The sequence below is a fragment of the Drosophila nasuta genome, chromosome 3 (genome assembly GCF_023558535.2).
Source record: "Drosophila nasuta strain 15112-1781.00 chromosome 3, ASM2355853v1, whole genome shotgun sequence".
NCBI lineage: Eukaryota > Metazoa > Arthropoda > Insecta > Diptera > Drosophilidae > Drosophila > Drosophila nasuta.
Window position 1 is genome coordinate 12,338,907 of NC_083457.1, and position 21,488 is coordinate 12,360,394.

Below are 21,488 nucleotides of genomic sequence, written 5' to 3' on the forward strand. Positions count from 1 at the left end.
AGTTTAATTTTTCTAATTACATTATTAATAAAGTATTGAATTCAAAATTTCATACTTCAATATATGGTTTTGAACTCTTGCAATAACATTGAGTCTTTCGATGTATTTCACATTTTGAAAAAGGTCAACAAACAGATTGTTGACAAATTGCAAGCAAATATTTCTGTAGCGTTAAATTGTTTGGCTTTGTATACTTTTGCAACCGCTTTCTGTTAACAAGAGTGTGTTATTTTGCGACACAATTGTTGACAGAACATTTGGTATATTCAGTTTATTTAAGCTTTATGTTTATTTTGGGGATGCGAAAATTATCATCCGGTGAATGTTTAACGAACTCTGAAGCAAATGGTGAGGTATTTACTGGTAAAAGTTAAAATATATCCCACAGAATGTATTCTTCAAAGTAATATTCAATCCAATTCTTATATTATATTTTTATTCTTAAATAGATTCTTTTGTTAACTGATCTTCTAAATTCATATTTATCTTAATTGCGATCAAGAAATTTGTTTCATTTGCCTGCTTTGTCAAAATATCAGCACTCAAAGTAATATTTTCCAATTATAATTATTTACGCTCGGACCCAAGGTAAATATCATCAGTTAGGATCGGTTTAGCGGCACAAAGTGTTTAAGAGTATCGAATTGTCGCGAATCGAATTATTGTATTTCCTAGTTTTCGGGTTTAATGAATGAATTGCATTTGGTTTGCCCGGTTTGCCCCCACAGTACAGTGAGTGGTGCAGAGTGGTGCAGACAGCAGCATGTAGTTCATGTGGGCGTTTTATTTCAACTAAATTGGCAAACCGCAAGCTGTGCTCACTGTGGGTCGCATGTGGGCGTTATCTGTGTGTGTGTGTGTGTGTGAGTGTTGTGCGTGTCTAAGCGAGTTTAAAAATGTGTGTGAGTGTGTGTGCCTGTTGGCACCGGCACTTGTTTTCCTTTATGTAATTTCTTTGCAAATTACTTTGAATACACAAGTTTTTTTCGTTTTACTGACTGCGGCGGCTTTGGGGTCTAATTCAATTTGCGGTTGGACTTCGCGGCTTTAAATTGAGAATTTAACTACCATGCACTTTGTGCACTTCCCAGAGAATCTGTATGAGGAATGTGAGTGCACTAATAGGGATAGTTGCAAATTGAAATTACACCAGCCGCCAAGTTGTTTGGCTTAACACGCAAATTACAACAAAGAATGCGATGAGAAAATTTCAGAAAATGGGGAAAAAAGATACATAATTCCATGTTAAAACAGAAGTTTTTCTTATTACAAATTATTAGAAAAATTACAGCGGCACAACTGTAATTATTTACTTATGTAAATTTAGTCTGTCTATAGATTGAATGAGTTGACAACTTCAGAAATATTTTTAGACAGTTCGTAAAGTTAAGAAACTTTAATTTAATGTACTTAAGTTCAAGAATATTTAATTTTTTTATTTAAAATTTATTAGAACAATTCAAGTAGCACAACGTTAATTGCATACTTATGTAAATTGATACGCTCTAGGTTGTCTATAGATTTCAAGTCCATTTAAAAACAAGTTGGCAGCTCCAAAAGTATTTTTAGACAGTTCGTCAGAAATACTTTGAACATAAAAGCCCTTTATATGGTCACAGTTTGAGTTTCAAAAGCTTGCAAAACTTGTTTGAGGTTTTATGAAACGATCGTTAAGAAATTTTAGCTAAGATAAAAGACACGAGTGGTCATTGTTTTTACGGCTTATAAACGACTTATGATTAAACAAAGAGTCTTTGACTTTGATTACGGTAGTAATAATAATAATTTTAGTATCTCTTAGAAGCTACTAAAATAAGCCAAAAATTTGAATTGGCTGATCGTTAAGTGGGGAATTTGAGAGAGCGAGAATTTGGATCGATTGTTAAAACTGTCACAGCTGGATTGGATGTGTCAGGTCAGGGCTGGCAATTTGAACAGCCCCGCATTGGCTGACAGCTCAGGGTTAATTGGAGAAACGTCGTCATTATGTGTTTTTATATAGAGATTGTGAGAGAGTGGTAGCCAGTGGTGGCCTGGTCGATAGACCTAGGGCAGGCCCCATGCCGAGGCGCACAAATATGCGTATTCATTACAATTGATTGACAGACTAGTTGGCACAAAACCCCGACCGTAACAATTCAGGCTTGAAGTGCGCACCCAACGGACCATGGTCCATTTACCACTTACCAGTGGCCAACGATTTGCAGCTTCAATTAAATTTAAAAAACACGGACCGCGAAAAAAGTTTCCACAAAAGAACGAACAAGTTGCGTGGACTGCAAGATACCGATCTGAACTCGAGTGAATTCTACCTAGTTTTTTGCTGTGCTGATCAACTCTTTTACACTTCAGCTACAGGGTAAACATGCCATGTAAACTGCCAGCGGTTTGGAACAATTTACAGTGCAGTGATTTCACATTGTATTTTGTATAGAATTTACCAAATTGCTTTTGATCTTTGGTCAGGTTTTGTTGTGGTTCGCTTATAATTGCTTTTTAAGTTTTTGCTTGTTTGTTTATTTAATTTATTTAAGAGCACAACCAAAGCGTATAAATAGCCTCATTGTTTTTTTCTTTTTTTTTTTGTTGGTAAAACATTTTCAAGTTCAATGCGTGGGCAGCAAAAATTTTACATTCAATTTATGTATGAATTTTGTTTTCGTTACTTCGCTCGCTCTTTCGCTCTCTCACTCTTTCACTCTTTTTGCGTGGGTCATGGTTAACTCTATTGTTGTTGTTAAAATTAATAGTGTGGATTGTATGTTGTGAGTGTGTGTGTGGATTGTGTTTGTCGTCGACCTGGCCGTTGGCATGAGTCAGCATCCTAACGCGTCGGAAGTGGGATGCTCGACTATGCGAAACTCTCTATAATTATGTATTTACATCACACACACAAACACAACTGATTCATATGAACTTCATAGTTGCATTCGATTTGCATTTTTCTGCTGAATTTTTAGCATGACTGAAACTGACATGAGTCAAGATCCGCAAATGTTGCGCTTGGTTGCTGATCGAAGCGGAAATATTTATGAAAAAAGAGTAGACAAAGTGTAAAAGAGTATGTAATTAAAAAAAAAAGTATTAAGAAAAATAAAGTCACATATATTGGAGAGATCAATAAGAATAAAAATAGTTATTAAAGCACAAAAAATTCATAAATTTAATTAAAAGTTAAGAATTAAGAAATTAGTAGAATTAAAAATAAAAGAAACAATAAAAAGCATCCAAAATAACATTCCTAAAAGGATAAAAGTAAATTAATCTTTGATAACTTGAATTCTTTTAATAAAGCACTGCAAATCTTCTAGATATAAGCCTTCTATTTCCCAAAAAAATCTTCCGAAATTCTTAAGAAAAGCTGCCCAATCTTTAACCCATTTTCGGTGAAGTGTGTCAGAAGAGCGCGCGTGAGACTCAGGACACGGTCATAACTCATTCAGATGATCGCATGAAAGTCATTCTTCTGCCAGAATGAATGCGAGAGAAAGAAAGTCAGTGGGTAGGTAGAAAGCGTCAAGTGGCGTCAAAATAATAACATCAACAAAAGAGAAACAGCAACAACATCAAGTGACAAACGACAGAAACTGAGACAAAGGCAAAGCAAAAGACAAATTAAAGGGAAAGGAATGGGCCAAATGAAGTTTTGGTAAACGGTAGGCAGGTGAGAGACATTGTAAAAATCAAATTAAGCGCGAAATTGGATGCCATTTAAGCTGGAACTGAGCTCAACAGTCGAAATGGCTAAAAGTGTCATAAAGTCTTAACTGTTGTGGGGAGTTTCGAGTCGGTTAAATGAGTCGCAAACAAATCGCAGCTCATAAATAACCCAAATGGTCGCTCGATTGGCAAATTTCGTGAGATTTTGCATTTTGATGCGCCAGCCAGCAAAGAGTTCGTGAAAACGTGAACGAGAAGAGTTACCTAAGCATAGCCTCAGGTCCTCAAACACAAGCCACAACCTAAGCAGCAGCAATCCAACAAGTCAGAGTCGAAGCGGGAAAAACGAGGCGTTGCCATAGCCTATCAACAGTTCGTTGTGTTCGTTCCCTATTCATGGAAAATCCATGAAACTTTATAACTTTTGTAACGCTTTTTGCCAACTGTCCCCAGACCAGGCAGCAGTACACTGCGAGAAACTGGCGGCATATTAGTCATAAACAGTTCGTTTCGTTGTTCACGTCGCTGTAATAATCACTTGTTAAAATCAACTTTGCTTATCTCAAATACAGTTCCGGTTCGGTTAAAATGTACTTGCTGATGAGCTAATGTTTCACTTTGATGATGTCTCGTTTCGCTAGAATTAACAGATTGTTAGACAACATCATACCTAGAGCATAATAAAGCAAGTTCTGCTGTTGAAGGGTTCCCAGTTCAGTAAAGCATTTTAACACGATTGTACTTCGGTTTAAATCTATGTGTAATAACTCGGAAATAATGCTTAAGGTCTTAGAAAAACTAAATGAGGTTTTACATTTATTTTTCTGAAATTATTTGTAGTATAATGATGATTAAAGCTGTGGCTGTGAATGTGAGGAAACATGCTAGAGTTGAAGTATAATACCGAACTTGTAATTATTTATTATACTTCAAAATACTTTCTTAAATTGCCTGGTAAAATAAAATACCAACTTTTATGAAACTTATAATTATTGTTGTCTTAAATGGGTAGCAGGTACTTTACAGTCGATTTCACTCGGCGGTTTTAGTCATATTTTTTATCAATCGAAAAACCCTCATCAAAACATCAACCCTATCTGAGGGCAACCAACACAAAAACGAAGAACATGCAAATCAAATGAAACGATGCAAGAAACCAAAGTATCGAATAACTCTTGTTTTAATTTATCTTTTAGCATTGACCCAGTTCCAAGAAAGGCAAGACAGCAGATAACTTCAATAATCGATAACGATAATGATGTTGACACATTTTGGACACATCTTTGGGCAAATGCGATATGACTCAATTAGTAATGCCTGACAAACCTAATTTAGAATTGATATTTATATGTCTTATGTTTATATTTTGAGTGCAGCATTTACTAATTTAAATGGAGATCTAATACTTCAACTTATCAGATATTTAAAAATGTTGACTATTAAGAATAACAAGTTTGTCGTGTTCTGTGGAGCCGTTTAAAAAGCCCAATTCAAATATGTGTCAAACGCGATCTCTCGCCGGAAGTTTGCAAAAACTACGCAAAAATCTAAAAAAAAAAACACAAAAAGCTCACGCAATGCAACGCAACGCAATTCAATTCGAAATGTGAATATGCATAAATCAAACGGCACTTCCGTTGAGCGTGGGCTTTTATGAGAGACCTCAAAGAGAACCCAATGAAAAGTGACAATTTTATTGGAAGACAACGGCTGTGCAGACAGACAGAGAGATTGCTATGTGTGTGTGTGTGTGTGTGTGTGTGTATTTTTGCCAGAGCCCAAGCTTTCAGAGCTCAATGCCAACGCAGACACGTACTTGTAAACTATTTTCTGTTGTACCCTGTAGAAGTAGAAAGGTAGGAAGTAGCTTAGAAGCGTGAAAACTTATAAATACTAAATTAATATTAAATAAAAATATACATATAAAGAAGCCTTGTTGTCCTCAAATTACTCTTAAGCTCTCAAATATCTATTCTAAACTATCATAACGTATACGTAATCTATATTAATTACTTATACGCATATTAGTTACTTTATATTTAAGTTACAGATATCATATCATAGTCATGTGTCTATATCAAGTTAGGGTATCTTCTTGTCGTGCCCTAGCAGTTAGCGCTTGTCTCGTTGTTTTCTTCGTCTTTTTAGTGCAAAATTGTTTTATTTCTCTTTTTTAGTGATTTTTGTTTTTTGGGAAAACCCACGCACAGACAACGCAGACAACGCGGCCACTCACTCGTCATTCATACATTCATACGCCCCAACTAGGCGCACAGCTGATTCATTCAGTCATTCAATTCATTCACTCACTCATTCATTGCATTCACGTTTCACCTAACCGACCATTCAAGCGACAATTTTGACAAACAATCTTCTCTCTCTCGCTCGCATCTGTGGGTCGACTGTGGTCGGGCTGACCATAATTGGCATCGGCCATCGATCAGTTCCAAGTTTTGAGAGGTTAACTAATGCGGGCTGCACTTCAGATTTTGTGGGTTTTTCTTTTAGCATCATGATTTAGTGTTTAATGCTTCCATACACACAACACTCACACTCACACTCACTCATAACATATTCATTCGATCAGTTTAGTTTGCTATGCAGCTTTAACAATTTGTTCACGTTTAATTGCCTTTTTACAGCGCGGGCGTCACAGCTCAAATGCAATCCAATACAATGCAGTGTGAACAGGTGTAATAGGCGCAGGCGTAATGCAGGCGATAATGGCCTTTCAAAATTGGGTTAATTAGATTAATAGCGATGAATGAACTTACGAGCGGAAGTAAATATAAAAGGCATTAAAGCAGTTAAACGATATTTATAAACTACAAATTTGAATTGCATCTTATCTGCTTACAAATAAAATAAGCCATTCGCCGTGGAGAACAAAGATTATTCTTTTAGAATTCATAATATGATGAAGTACTTGAAAATGATTTAATTTAAAAAGAACAAGAATGTTGCAATAGAGATACGCATCTCATTCATCAACACATTTTTTTAAATAATATTATTAAATAATCCTAAACATAAGATGATTTACATTATATTCTAATAATATAATTTATATCCCAGATAGTTTAATAATATACCATTTCAAATTAAACTCCTTAAACACTCGCTTGCTCTTCTCACGCTAATTAACCGCTTTCTATATGCATTCAAATTAATTTCGACACTCAGAATTTGCAAATCAAATGATTTTGGTTCGATTAATCAAGCCAAAAAGTATTACATCTTTATAGCTCTCCCTCGCATACTTGAGCAACACTTCGTTGTTTTGTTAATTTGTGACTAAATTAGCATTTGAAATTTGTTTAGAAACTGTTGTTCCGATATTTCTGTGATCTCGTAGCAACGGAAATTAATTTGTTTTCTATGAAAATGAGCGTTTAATTTGTGCGTCTTTTGTTGTTTTGAGAAGAAATTCAAATTTCAAATTAGCGACTTAATTGCGTGAAATTAATTTCAATCTAATTGTTTCCAATACTCTACGAAATATATATGATCAAAACTGCGGCTTAAAAATGCGACTCGAGAGATTATATTTCAAAGATTTAACTATGCATTTCATTGGGTCGCGTAATTATGATCAGATTATGGCCCCAAGGTCGACATCTCTTTGGGTTTGGCTGCCTTTTCGTGTCGATGATTAGGCGATAAAAATGGTTTATGGTTTTTGGATATTTACGGAAAAATTTTAACCATATTGATTTAAACAAATGACTGCAGATTGAAGAAACTAATTTAAATGATTAGGACTTGTTTATGGACTGATCTTGGGTTACAAATTTCGCCTTATTTATGGGTTTATTTTAATAAGAAAATTAGGTATATATCATATTGTTTGGAAATAGAGAAATTTCTAACAGGTTTTACAAAAACTTAGTTAATAACAGAGTCTTTTAATTACAGGTATTTAATAAATTATTTGAGATCTATTAAAAACGTATTTTGAAAAATTGTTGGAAGCTTTTCGAAACTAGGTTTGCATTTAGAATTAGTTTTAAGTTTCATTAAATCATCGTTATATGCAAAATATAGCCTCTAGCGCCAAAGTGTATTTATTTTAAAAAATATAGTATTCAAGTTTTCATCTTTTGCGTATTTGTTTAGGGCAATATTTTTGGCTCGCTTGTCAATTTTATGTATAAATAATAAATATTCTATACAGCGGCATTAGCACATCATTAAGAGATCTTTGCCTATGATTCTAGCTATCGACTATTTTGGTTTACATTTATCTAAGACTCGTCTTTGGCTGCTGTTTTGGTCCATTATGCTAATGGGTATCGCAGATGTGACTCCGTGTGTCCCAAAGCGGCTTAAAGTGGAAGTGGTCGGAAGGCAGAACTTGAAAACAAATTATAAAATATACATTTTCGATACGTGCATAAATTTGCATAAATTGAATTGTGGGAACACGCGTCTGAAAGAGAGAGAGGGAGATGCAGCAAGCAAAGAGCATTCCAGTTTGTGGATTGACAAGCTTTCAGCATTTGCTGGCGCGTTACGCGACGCCATCGATTGCTATCGTTCCACGATCAGACGATGAGGCGATGAGCTGCATACAAATGAGTGTCTTCCTTTGGTTGCCTGGCAATCGCGTGTGGGCGCCACTTGAGTGTGTGGCTTGTGAGTCCGTATGTGGCATGTTGCGCCTTGGGGCAACAACATTAAGGATAATGCAACACTTCTACTGCTTTTGTCTATTCTATAGCGATGTGTTGATAATTTCCAATTGTCATAATAGAACCCATTTAGACGCTTTCTAAGTCTTTTGAACATTGCTCAGCTGACTCATTAATCATCCTTCTCTCTCTGTCTTTGTGTGAGGCGTGGTCTGACTTTTGTTTTTTGGGTCGTTGTAAATATTTTGACCAATATTTTGTACCACTTTTTTTGTTGTTGGTTTTTCGTTTTACATGGTCGTCGGCTTTTTGTTGTTTCTGCTTTTAATTTGCTGTAAATAGAGCGTGTGATTGACAGCGGCTCTCCACATTGTGTTCTCCGTTCTCCAATCTGTAATTCTTCTATTTTTTTTATCTCTTTAATGCGGTTTGATTGATTGATTTCGGGTTTGCTCGCATAGAATTGGCGATACGTGTAGAATACTTTTTTTTTTTATAGGATATTATGAAATATTTCACTCAAATTGGCTTTTAAACTCATTGATTGACAACTCGAATTTGGCTTGATTAATAAAGTTATTAGGCAATTTGAAAAATAAAGTAATTTAATAATGATTATGAAGTATGAAATCAAGATTCAGTTAAATTTCATATTTAAAGTGTTGCCTGAAAGTTTCTTTCAAGTGATTTTTAAGTGTTACAACACACTTTTATAGCAGATCAAAGTTTAATATCTAACAAATTCACACTGCAAGATTTATTTGTTGGCGCACATTAGCATATCCATGATAATTTCACATATGACTTGGCTAACATTTAAAGCCCATTTCAATATAATAAAGCAACGACAAGTCGAGAGACTTCAAAATGACACTGAAACTACCAATAAAATCAAGACTCGACAACAGACAACAGAACACTAACAATAGCTGCGATTCAAGTCGACTTCAGGTGTGTCGCTCACAAACAGATGTAAAGCTCATGTAAGTGATATGCTGGAACTCAATAAACAATTTGCTATGCTCTTTAGAGCTTATAAAAAAATACAATAGTTACAACAAAATATCCAACAAATTGCGGATCAAAACGTGAGCAACTTGGCATTGAAATATAAAAGCGACTGTTAGACATAAGATGACGAAAATAATACTTATGAAATCGTCGAAATCGAGGAGTACGTCGAGTGCCCAGAACATTTCAATTGATAATGAAAACATATAATTAAAAGTTCAACTGATTTGAACCCCGCACAAAATGGAAACGCCTTTAAATTGAACGCGATTCATTTAATGTTCAATGATTGGCCGTTCGGTGGAAAATATTATGATAGAACAACTAATGTTACACATGACATAAGACGCAAAAGTATTTGAAACTATTTTACAATTCTGAATTGCTTCAGCGACAGTTTAATAAATCAATCTACGGCTAATACGTGCACTGTCAAAGTGTGAACTAAGATAAATGATGTTGCTCATACCACATTCACGCCATAAATTGTTAGAGAATTTTACACCGTATTAGAAATGGAAATTTCCTACATGATTAGCAAACTAAAGTCAATAAAAATATTCTGCAGACAGTTAGCAAATCTTATTTTAAATTTACACTTTGAATCTCTTTTAATAGTCGTCTAAAATATTTTTTTATTAAATGCTTTTACATAATAATGTTGAACGACAGTTTTTATTAAAACCGTTTATATCATAAAGTTCATGATTTATACATTTAATAAATTAGAGATATAAAAACTTGATAGTTTAACGATTGTCGTTTGTTTTAATTATAAATTTAAAAAATTATTGGCAAACCTTCTTTTTTTCAAGGTTTTGATTTATGGTTAAGATTAGATTTTCTTATTCGAGTTTCATCAATCTGGCAACGCCTTCAGCCTCATTAAGTTGGTTGCAACTGCGTATTTTTCGAATTGGGGAGCATTTGAAATTCATGAATAGTTTTGATAGTTGATATTCAACATTTTATAGTAGCGCTACCTATTTAGCATTGGGAAAGGCATTGTTTGGATCTGGACAAATCGGCGCTTCAAAGCTTGTCAGTGTCGATCTCTAAACTGTTTACGATGCTTAAATTACATTTCGTGTCTGATGCGAGTGCGAATGTGTTTCGAGTGCACATGTGCGAGTGTGAGTGTGAATGCCGTGAGTCGTGGTAATATGTAGGCTTCGCTCCAAAGCTGTTTAGATTGAAACGTCTTTTAATTGCATGTTAATTGCCCTAACCACCGGGGCAGACAACTTGGCCAACTTGGCTGACGTTGGTAGCGCTGTTAAGCGACGCAGTTAAGATCTGCAAACGATACAAAGTCAGACACAAACGCAGACAGCACGAAGAACGCTTCGAGCCAAAGCTGGAGCTGTGGCAAAAGTCAGTGGACATTGTTTGTTCTTTTGATGTGATCGTTCTAGTCTTATTATACTCTTGCTAAAGGTGCTTTTACAATTTGATTCAAGATGTAACAGAAGTAAATGAAATGCCTTTTTAGATTTTGAACTAGAAATTCATTGAATCAAGTCTTATTTTGAAATATTATATTAATGTTGGAATTGCATTCAAATGAATTTTCATTCGTTGAACTTTATGAAATCCAAATTACTCTTCACTATTTTTCACTTCTATGTACAAATATGTAGATTTATACTAAGTGATCCTATTAATTTCATTTAGTGCATTAAAACTTCGGTTTTCTTTCGCAAGCTTCTTTCATTTCTTGTTCTGTTTTTTTTTCTCTTTTTTGTTGGTTTTTGGTTCGCTTCTGGAAAACTGGACTTGGCCTGAACTGAACTGAACTGAACTGAATTGGACTGCAGTTGGGCCTTAAAACAGTTGCACTCATTTGTTGTCCCAGTCGCCATCATTGTTGTTCTTGTTACTTTGTTGTTTATCTGTCGCTTCCACCTCGTTGTCTCGTTGTGTTCTCGAGTGCAAGTACCTAGTAAAGTACGTGTGGTTATGGCTTTCGAGAGTTCTCTCTAGTTCTCTCTGACTTTGTCTCTGACGCTGAAGCAGAAACTGAAGCTGAAGCTGAAGCTAAAGCTGACGCTAACTCTTTCGCTGGTTCTGAACAAAGACAAGTTTTTCAAGTTCTCCGACAGAAGAGGCAAACATGAAGTCATTCAAGTGGCAAGCAACAGCAGCCCCCGAGCCACTGGACACGCTACATGACATAAGGGACAGCCATCAGGGGAAGGGGAGGGGGAAGACCGAAGTTGACCACAAGAAGAAGGCGTGCAAAACAGTTTTGTTGTTGCTCATTGTGTTGCAGTTGTTTAAAGCTGTCATTTGCACTTGACGTCCAACAATTGCAACTGGCTGGCAAGTCTCACTCACTTATATATAGAATATAGCATATGTAAGTGTAAAAGTACTTCTCTAAGCATGCACATTATTTATAAAGTCCATAACTCTATCAGCTGAAGCTTATAGAGAATCAATTACCTCAAGATAAGATAAGATTGCAGTCGCACATTAAACTTTACTTATGGTAAGAACTCATTTCTTGAAATCGATGATTGAATAATGCATTTGGCATACTTAGAAATATGTCCAGATGTCGAAATGAGTCAAATACAAACAAGTTAAATATATAACAAAATATTTACTCAAATAAATTTAAAATTTAAAGATATATTCAGATGTCAAATAATAGTCTAAGGCTTTCTATTTAACTGCATTTAAAAGTGCATGATGTCATAATGCATTATCTACGTTATAACAAAAACCTATCCATTTAACTACGCAATAACATTACTAAGATATCGCATTGAATCAAATACAACTAGACAAGCTGATGCCGCGCACTTAAAACTAATGCTGAAGTGTCATTAGACAATACTATTTACTTTTATCTCTAAGATTATAATACAAACTGACCATTGAAGTAACTAGTTTACCTTTATCGCCGCATTCAGCATGAGCTGTTGGATTTGATTGGCCTTATTTACGGGTAGACCTATAATAGTTTGAGTTTGTACAAAAGAGTCAGTCAAGAGTTGAAGACAACATCAAATCACTGACCCAATTCGGTTGGGTCGAGTGTGTTCCACTTGACTTCTATTTGGTTGTTTTTTCTCTCTTTTTTTAATTTTTGGGTTTTGGTAAAAAAAAAAAATGAGACAATTGTCGGCTTTTTAGTGGCAAGTCGCAAGCAAGTGTTAATTAAATTTATAGATACAGAAGCGATTGAATTCGATTCGATTTGAATGTGAATCAAATGAAGCGTGCCCAAATAGATTTGTTTTGTGCCCTTTTTCGGTGCCCCAAACACAGACAAAAATTTAATGAGACATCAGGAAATGAGTTGACAATTTGATATTGTGACTCTACAGAAAAAACGTTAAAAAAATGTCAGTAAAAAACACAAGACCAGTTGGTATTATTTCACTACATTTTTTCAGTTTATCAGAAAACCCGTCAGCAGTTGCAACGCTTGCAAAATGGCCAAGACATAAGTTTGGACATAATTAAGCCATCGCAAATGGCATTTGGGGAAAATGTTTGCCATTTGCGTTGACAGTTGTCAACAAGCAGCAAGTTGGCTAATTAATCAAAATAAATATATATGTTATATCTATGAAAAAGTGACAACATTTTTGGCTTAAGTGCATTGGCTAAATAGGATATTTTTGAATAAGCACTACAACTAATGGGCAATAGTTGGGCAAATGCAAATTGACAGATATTAATCAAAGGCATGATCACAGAAAATTAATTAAAGTAATAAAAAATGTATTGTTTTTAATTGGATTTTATAAAGAATCGTAAATGTGCAAGCTTTTTGTAAGCCATAAGAATTATTTTTAAATTTTATAATATATATAAAGATTAAAGTAATAAAATGCAAATTGACAAATACTAAAGTTAAGTTTTGTATATTTTGAATGTTATTTAGCAAATAAAGCCTTCGGTATACTTTACTATTTTTTTGGTATATAGATTTATTAATCATAAGCATGATCACTAAAAATTATTTAAATTACATTATTTAAAATTACATAAAAATCAATATTAACTCGAGTTTAATCATGAAATCACACATTTTTTTAACTATAATTAGTTTAATTCTGTAGTAAAGATAATAATCTATATTTAGTTACCAATTTAGATCTCCAAGTAAAGATTTGAAATAAATGAACTACATTCGTTTATCTGTTAGATATAAGGCAAAGACAAATGCGAATGACTACTCCTAAAAAATCTTATTAATTCTCATTCGCGCTGACCCTGAACTGACTTTGTATAGTACAATCTTAGATAAATATATTTAACTTGTGATTGTTATCTTATTAGTTTTCCGTTTCTCTTTGTATTCGTTATTTCAGTTGGTTCATTGAACTGGTTCCAATTCTCACTCAGCTGAGAACTTATTCATATAGTTCTCCTTGACTACGCATAGCGTCATGGCTACAACTAACAGGAGGAGGAACAAACAACCGGCTAATGCTTATAAGAATTGCCATTGATTCTCCATTCGAACATCATGCAGTATAGTTGGCTGCCGCAGGAGCGCCGTAAAGTGACCATAAGAGAAAAGCCACCGCTAGTGATATCTCTGCAACGCTATGACCGTCTCCAGTGGCATGCCAATCAGTTGGCCAGGGAGCAGCAGCAACGTCGGCAGCAACAACAACAACAGTACGAGGAACAACTGCGTCTGGGAGGCGAGGAGCTGCTGCAGCGTTTTGCCGGCCGGAAGCTGTGTCGCACACAGCAGGAGCAGTGTCAGAGTGCACAGCGTCGACAGCTGGCGGAGCAGCAGGATGCCAAAGAGCGTTCACAAGAGGCATGTCTGGCCGAGCAGAGGGAAGAGCAAAGACAGCAAAAGGAGCGCATTAAGCATGCACAGCAGCTCTTTGAGCAACTGCGTCCGGGACCCAGGGAACTGCTCGGCGCCAAGCTGCAGAGTGAGGTGATGCGGGGCATCAATGCCCAGCGGCAGTTGCAAGCGCAGTTTGCGGTGGCAACCAAAGAGCAGCATGAGCTGGACAAGCGCATCTATGGCGAACAGGTGCTCAATGGCCTTGAGGAGGCGCAGCAACGGCACAGCGAACGTCGCCGGCAGTTGAGCGAACACAAGCAGGCACTACTCGAATCCATAAAGGAGCGACAGCAGCAACGCGATGCCGAGAAGCTCGAGCAGCACAAGCTGGCACTCGAGGAGCGGCGACGCAATCAGCAGCAGCTGCAGGAACAACATGAGAAGCAACGTGCGGCGGAAGCTGCCAAGTTGCAACTGAGGCGAGAGCATGCTTTGGCCGCTTTGGTGGCCACCGAGCAGCGTCAGCAGCGGTTGCGAATGCTCGAGGAAGTGGAGCAACTGCAGTGCGAGGTGCACAACGAGGCAAAGTCGAAGCTGGACAGCCTGAAGATTGATCTGGCCCGACAGCGAGTGCAACGTCGACTGCAGCGCAATGAGCAGCTAGCCAAGCAGCTGGCGCCACGTTTGCACTACAGCGCAGGTGAGGATCAGGCACGGCACGAACGTCAGCTGGCCGAGATGCGGCGTGCGCACAGCGTCGAGCAGCAGACGCGTCGCCAGCGACTGGAGGAGACAAAGAAACAGCGCCAAGCCATGCAGCAGGGAGAACAACAAGAGGCCAAGCTGGCCAAAGAGCGTGCAGCCGCCGAACGACGCGAGGATGTGGAGACACGCCTGCGGAACGAGCGCATCCATGTGGAATTCAAGCAGCAGGAGCGACTGGAGCAGCTGCGTCGCCAGCGCGATTTACGCTCTCAGCTGGACAAGCAGCAGAGGGAGCTGCTTGAGGAGCAGACGCGTCCTGGAACCAACTACAATCGATTGGCACAGCTGGAATGTATTCGCGAGGATGCCTTCTTTGTGGACTATGCGCGCAGGTTGATGCTGGAGGCAAAGGAAAAGAATTGTCCACTGAAACCCTTCCTGCGTGTTGTGGAACAGTATAAGAGCGAGAATCGCATTGGTGCCGAGGTGCGCATTCCACCGCACTTGATCACAAGGCTGACCATGGGCAGACGCACCAAGGGCGACAGTCGAGCCGAGGAGAAGCAGAAGAAGAAGGCAGCAGAAGAGGGCAAAGAACCACCTCCAGATGAGGAAGAACATTATATGAAGAATATTAAAGAGAACCTCAAGAAAATAGAAGAACTGGTTCTGACTGAGGCGAAGGAAAGGGAGGAGAAAACTCAGAAGAAACCAGAGGAAGAGAGTGGAAAGTAAAAGTGAGAGATGCAGAGATTATCCCACTATATAACAATCAATTCAAAAGAGAACAATCCCGTCGGAAAATAAATAACGTCCTACTTTAGATATCTTACCCTAAAATGAAAACTTATGCGATTGCATAATCGATAAATATTTAAAAAAGAAACAAATTTAATTTAAAAGCAGAAATTTGGAAGTATTATCATATTATTCAAATTCAAATAAATAAATAAAGAATGTTTTAATTTTCAAATCAAGAAAACAACAAATGAAAATAAATATACCGTTTACATTTTTAAGAAAATTGCATTCTAAATAAAAGTTTCAATTGAAAATATTACATTTGCTTTTAAAATTCAAATTAAAATCATTGCCGAGGGGCTTCCAACGAACATTTCAAATTTCCCTACACGCGATTCAATAAAGAAATCTTATTCAACTCTCATTGTCAAAACTTTATAAATCATGTTACAATTAAATGACCTAATCAAATTTCTGCATATCCTAAAGAAACCTTTTGAGCTCAAGTTCGCAGTTCGCAATTCGAGTTCGAGAAACTGCAATTGAAGTTGAAATAAAATACACACATAGTATCAATTACTGCACAGCCAAAATAAATGTGTGCACTCACAATGCCATAACCCTCACCTACTCAAACTCCAGTTCAAAAACTGTAGAAAAGAGAGGGGGGAAGAGGGAAAGAGAGAGAGAGAGAGTGTGTGTGCTATCAATTTCGGATGGCAGGTTCCATTTGCATTACTCATTGCCAGCAATTCACTTGTGGTAACCAAATTCCTTCATTATTCGAGCAGGTCTTCACGCTGCTCGCTCGCTCTCCCTCGCACACTCGCTGTCTCCTTCTCGCTCTCCCTCTCTCGTTGTTGCTTTCCTAACTTAATTACAATAGTGTGGTGGCCTGGCGTTATTTATGGGACATGTTACAGGGATGCCGCATAAGTGCTTTTTGGGTGAAAGGCGATTTACAGTTGCATGTGAGATTGTCATCAAATTTGTGGCGATCGTACAAGTTGATAGTATTTATGTGGAACAATCTGGCAAATGCTGGAAAAGTGTACAAGATCGGCTCTTCACTTAGATCTCTTAACGAGCACTTAACCATGAAACACGCAAGAGGTGTTAAATGCACAACTTCATTTACGACAACTTATGAAATTTTCTAAGTAAACTTAACAATTTGATCTGTCACTTTTAATGATGAATTAGAATTTACATCTCAATATATAAAAACCGAAGGAATTCTGGATAAAACGAACTGGAATTGGTAAAACGAATGGCTACAGAAATATTTGTTATAATATGAATACTTCATTCATTTTGTTTTATAATTGTGCTAAAACTCACTACTGTTAGTTTTAAGACATTTCTAATGGGAACTATCTCTATAAATATTTCTCAATCGATTTATTATAAACTAATCATAGGATTATTTTGAAATCATGGGAATGTTAAATTTAGATTGCGAAGTATTAATTTCATAATAATCTTAATTCAGAAATGACTTTATATATTTAGATCAAACAACTAAAAAAGCTTTAGAACTGTCACTGATCACTTTCCCACCCCTTTTCTTATATCATATTCTCTCTTTATTCGCTCACTATCTTTAAAAAAAATAACACTCGGTTAGGAAACGGAATTATCTGCGCGAGTTACGCTCTATATAAGTAGTACTTATATTCTAGTATTTACGTGTTTGTGCTGAGTTGTCAGTCAACTGGGTTTTAGTTTTGTTGCGTTTTACTTCATTTTTTTTGGGTTTTGTTTGTTGTCTCAGTAATGAATGAGGTGTGTGTGTGTGTGAATGTGTGTGTGTGTGTGTGTACCTGACGCTTAAAGGTTTTATCTTTTTCATGCTCGTCGTGAACTTGTTGATTTTAGATACAAAAGTTACTGTCGTCGGTTGTCGTTGTTGTCATTGTCGCTGTAGATACTTATTTGCGCAACCAAAACAACGAAAATTGTCGAAACGAGCCAACGAACACGAACATGAAGGTTGAATGTATCTTCACATCGTTCAACTTGTATCTATTGCAAATAAAACAAATACAAAAAGCTCTTTTTATTGTTGTTGTTGCTTCTTTTGGGTTAGGAACATTTCGAAGCTCACTTCAATTTTCAGTTTTCAACTCATTTTTTTTGTCGATCGACTGTTTTTGTTATTTCTTTGTTTTATTTTCAGTTTGTCATATTTATTTTTCTTTTTGCAAGTCTGCGACTCGCCAGACTTTGTAGCTTTACCGACGATTATTAAATATGCTTTATATACGTTATGTCTGTCTTAATTCTAAGAACATTTCGCAGTTCCTCTTCTGCATTTTTCTCTCTTTTTTTTGTATCTGTCTACTGCTAATAAAAATTGAGCTGCGCAAACATAAATTTGATTTTGAAATATGATTTTAACGAGTGTTTTGCGAGCGCTTTTTGTTCCAGCTGCTGCGCAAAAGTTTGCCAATTAATCAAAGGATTGCAAAATGAAGCTGGCTACCGAAAATTCTCCCAATTAGAATTTTTTACCTAATCAGCTTAAATATTCGTAACTTTTCTGTTTATAAAATTTTCACTGTGAACTATTAGATAAATATTTTAAGTGCTTTTTGTTAACTTTAGTAGGCATGTTTATGCATAAATCTTTGTCAAATATTTGTTTAGCTAATCATGCGTCAACAAAATTCCAAAATTCAATGTGTGACAACAATCATGACTCATTTAAAAAGTTGTTAATTAAATCCACTTAGTCAAAATATAAACTGTCAATAGTCGAAAATTTGTTTACTTACTAATAATTTAAATTGAAGTTTTCTCAGGGAATATTTAATAGGCATTTTTAACTTACCTAGAAGAAAAAAACAGAAAGATAATATTTTAGTCAAGAATTTATAAAAAATATTTAAAACCTATAGATAAAGTTTCATAATATAAGTAAAAATTACTTATTTAATTCTTTAATTGATTCTGTGATATAAAAAAACATTAGTCATTTATTTCTTTAATTGATTCTATCTTTCCAAAGCTCATGCATTCCAAGCACATTATTCTAGATAACATCTCCATATGTTGTAAGCTCATATTTAAGCTCGAGAAAAACATGTTCTGCATATTTGATAACAATCACACAATACTTGACATACTTAACACAAACATTACTTATTTTTGGCTTATGTTAAACACATTGTTTTAATTATAGCCATATTATTTATTTGCTGTTTATAAAAGCGATTTCCGCTCAAAGGTTGATAGCATAAATAACGCCACGACAACGTGTTCCCATTAAACCTTTAGAGCTTGTCGCTCTTCACACATCGAGCGCCACGACAATTTGTACAATTTGTACTCGCTTCTATAGCCCTCGACAAAAATGTTAATAGCTCATTAAACAGAGCACGAAAAAAAGAAAAAAAAATAGCATGGCAAAGCATTTACGTAGCTCAGAGCTCATAAAACGACGACAACAACACATGTGACATCGAAAACAATTATGTATTCTGCATCTAGCGGCTCGATTTCAACTAATTGCTCTGCGTCTCGAGTCGAGTCGAGTAATAGAGCTCTGTGAAGCTGAGAGATTGCCTCAAGATCGAATCCCATTTTGCAACTTGCAAATTGCAGCGCCTCGACAGCAATTGTCTTCTCTCCCCCCCTTCACCTTCCGCTTCCCCTTCTAGTCTGTCTCGCAGTTCTTTTGCATTCCATGCTCAATTGAAGATCGGGCGCCAACTTCACTCCAAGTGAATTGGATGCCTGCTCAATTGGCGCCAGACGCCAAACATTTGAAGTCAACAGTTTCCGACACTCCCCACAATATTTGAGTTGAGAGGAGTTTGCACTGAATACAAAATTGAAATGCATGAATGGGCGGAACTAACCTTATCGTGTGGCAACTCTATAAACAAGTTTTAGTCTAGAACTGTCAGCAAGAACTTGATAAATAAAACTATTTAACTAAAATCTTAATGTGATGAAAAACCAATCTTATACTTAGTAAGTCAGAAAGCTAAGTGAGATACCCGCTACAGATATTGAATAAAAACAAAACAGTTTGGCATTATTCCGAAAAAATACTAAATAATGTATCACACAAATACTTAAATATACTGAAGATCATATTTAGTATATCGTTGAAGTGCATCTTTCTGTCTCTTAAATATATTTCCTGCAGGCTGAAACTTACCCTTTTACCCTATAGGTAGAGGGTATAAAAACATTATATACTAAAATATATCATATTTGTCTGCATTATAATAGATCAATGATTCTGAAAAACATTGTATACTAAATGATATCACATTCGTCTGCATTATAATAGATCAAGGATAGTTTTTCGTGTTGTTCTTCTTAATGATTCAATGGACCAACATGAATAAATTATTTTACAGCGCCTATTCATGGCATTATCAGTTAATTAAATACGTTTTTGAATAGTATTCACAATATTCAAGCACTCATTCAGACAGCATCAAGTAGTGTGCAGTTCAATAGTTCAGTGTCATGTGCGATAATTTCGATTGTGCTCGGGACTCCGCGACGACCTTCGATAGAACAATAAATAAACCTGACTATTGTGCCATGACTTACACAAATCTCAAGTTTCGCTTTGTGTAATGTTTAAGAAATACGTACATATATACAAAGTAATAATAATAATTTTTTTAAGCTTGAAAAATGAATTGGTTTGCAGACTGCCCAACTGAAGCAGAGGTCGCCTCTTCCGCTTTGTAATTAATCAATTTCAGCCTCAAAATGCATACAAAATAAATCGCGCGCATTGTGTGAAAACAACAACGACAGCAACAACATTGCGATTTTATAATAAAAATGTTCAAATTTACGAGACAAAGGCGCAACATTGACGTGACTGCAACATGTTGCCAACCAACTCAAGCCACAACAACAACAACAACAACAATAACAATGACCAAACCCCAACTGAAGGAAACAACCTTTGCAACACAGAGAGTGTGTTTGTGTGTGTGTTTGTTGCTTACTTCTGGCACTGGATAAACTGTAAACTTTCGTTAAATATTTGTAAACAATATGAAGGCAAGAGAAACTAAAACTTAGTTAAATGCAGCTGCCAGAAGCCATAGTAAAAGATAAGGCACAGTGGGAAAAGTTGATGGAATTGTAAGTAATTATTTTGAAAAAATGTTTTCAATAAAATTAAACAAAAATTTATCAAATGAAGAAATTTTGTAGGTAAAAAAAATTTATGAAATGAAAAATAGAAAAAATTTTAAATGTTGAAAAAAATAATATGATACAAAAATTTATAAATTCAATTAACTAAAACAAAATAAAATATCTGTACTACCTTAATGTGCACAAATAATCGAGTAGAGAAATATTCTTAAGTTAAATAACAAAATACATTTCACTGTACATTTTCATGTACTAATTTGCATATGGTACCACTGTGCCCGGCTGCTGCGACCGCTGCTGCCGAAGCGATGCTGCTTAACAGTTTCCTACTTAGCCATGGCTTATAATTTATGTCTATGCAGCATTTGTCCGGCGGGCAGCGCGTTTTGGTAGTCGTGCCGTTTAGTATGCTCATTTCTCCCCTTCTTCCCCAAACACTCGCAATGCTTCTTCTGCTTATTCATCTCCCATTTCCATCTCCTTCTCCCTCTTCATCTCCTTCTTCTCAAGCACCGTCGCTGTCCGTCTCATATCGCCCATTGAGCATCTCAACGCATAAATCAAACTTTGGTCTGCAGTTTTCTTCAAAATTCGTTTGGCCCGATCAAATTGTCTCTCTCCCGTCCCGTCCCTCCCCACCTCTGAGTGTCCTACTCTCTGGCAGCTTCTTGGAAGTTTATCCCAAACAAAAAACAAAAATATACTCGTACATATAAATTTATAGTCTTTTAATGCTGCGAACTTCTCTTTCGTGTTGTGCTGTGGCAGCGTTGACATTGTAGCGGTAAATATGTTGATAAATTAATTCGCTGCAGTTGCACGTTGTTGCACGCCTTCCA

At 36.2% G+C, this 21,488-nt stretch overlaps 2 protein-coding genes across 9 annotated transcripts in view; one reads left to right on the forward strand and one right to left on the reverse strand.

The window, feature by feature from the left end:
* LOC132789668 (protein TANC2) overlaps positions 1-21,488 on the reverse strand; it is a 62,561-nt gene that overhangs the window by 27,579 nt on the left and 13,494 nt on the right. The window lies entirely within an intron of this gene.
* On the forward strand, positions 13,879-15,596 carry LOC132789673 (trichohyalin). Its single transcript, XM_060797863.1, has one exon. It carries the CDS (start codon positions 14,221-14,223, stop codon positions 15,505-15,507), a length of 1,287 nt encoding a protein of 428 aa, XP_060653846.1. The 5' UTR covers positions 13,879-14,220; the 3' UTR covers positions 15,508-15,596.

Coding starts and splice junctions, on each gene's coding strand:
- LOC132789673 (XM_060797863.1), top strand. CDS start 14,221: ATGCGGGGCATCAATGCCCAGCGGCAGTTGCAAGCGCAGTTTGCGGTG.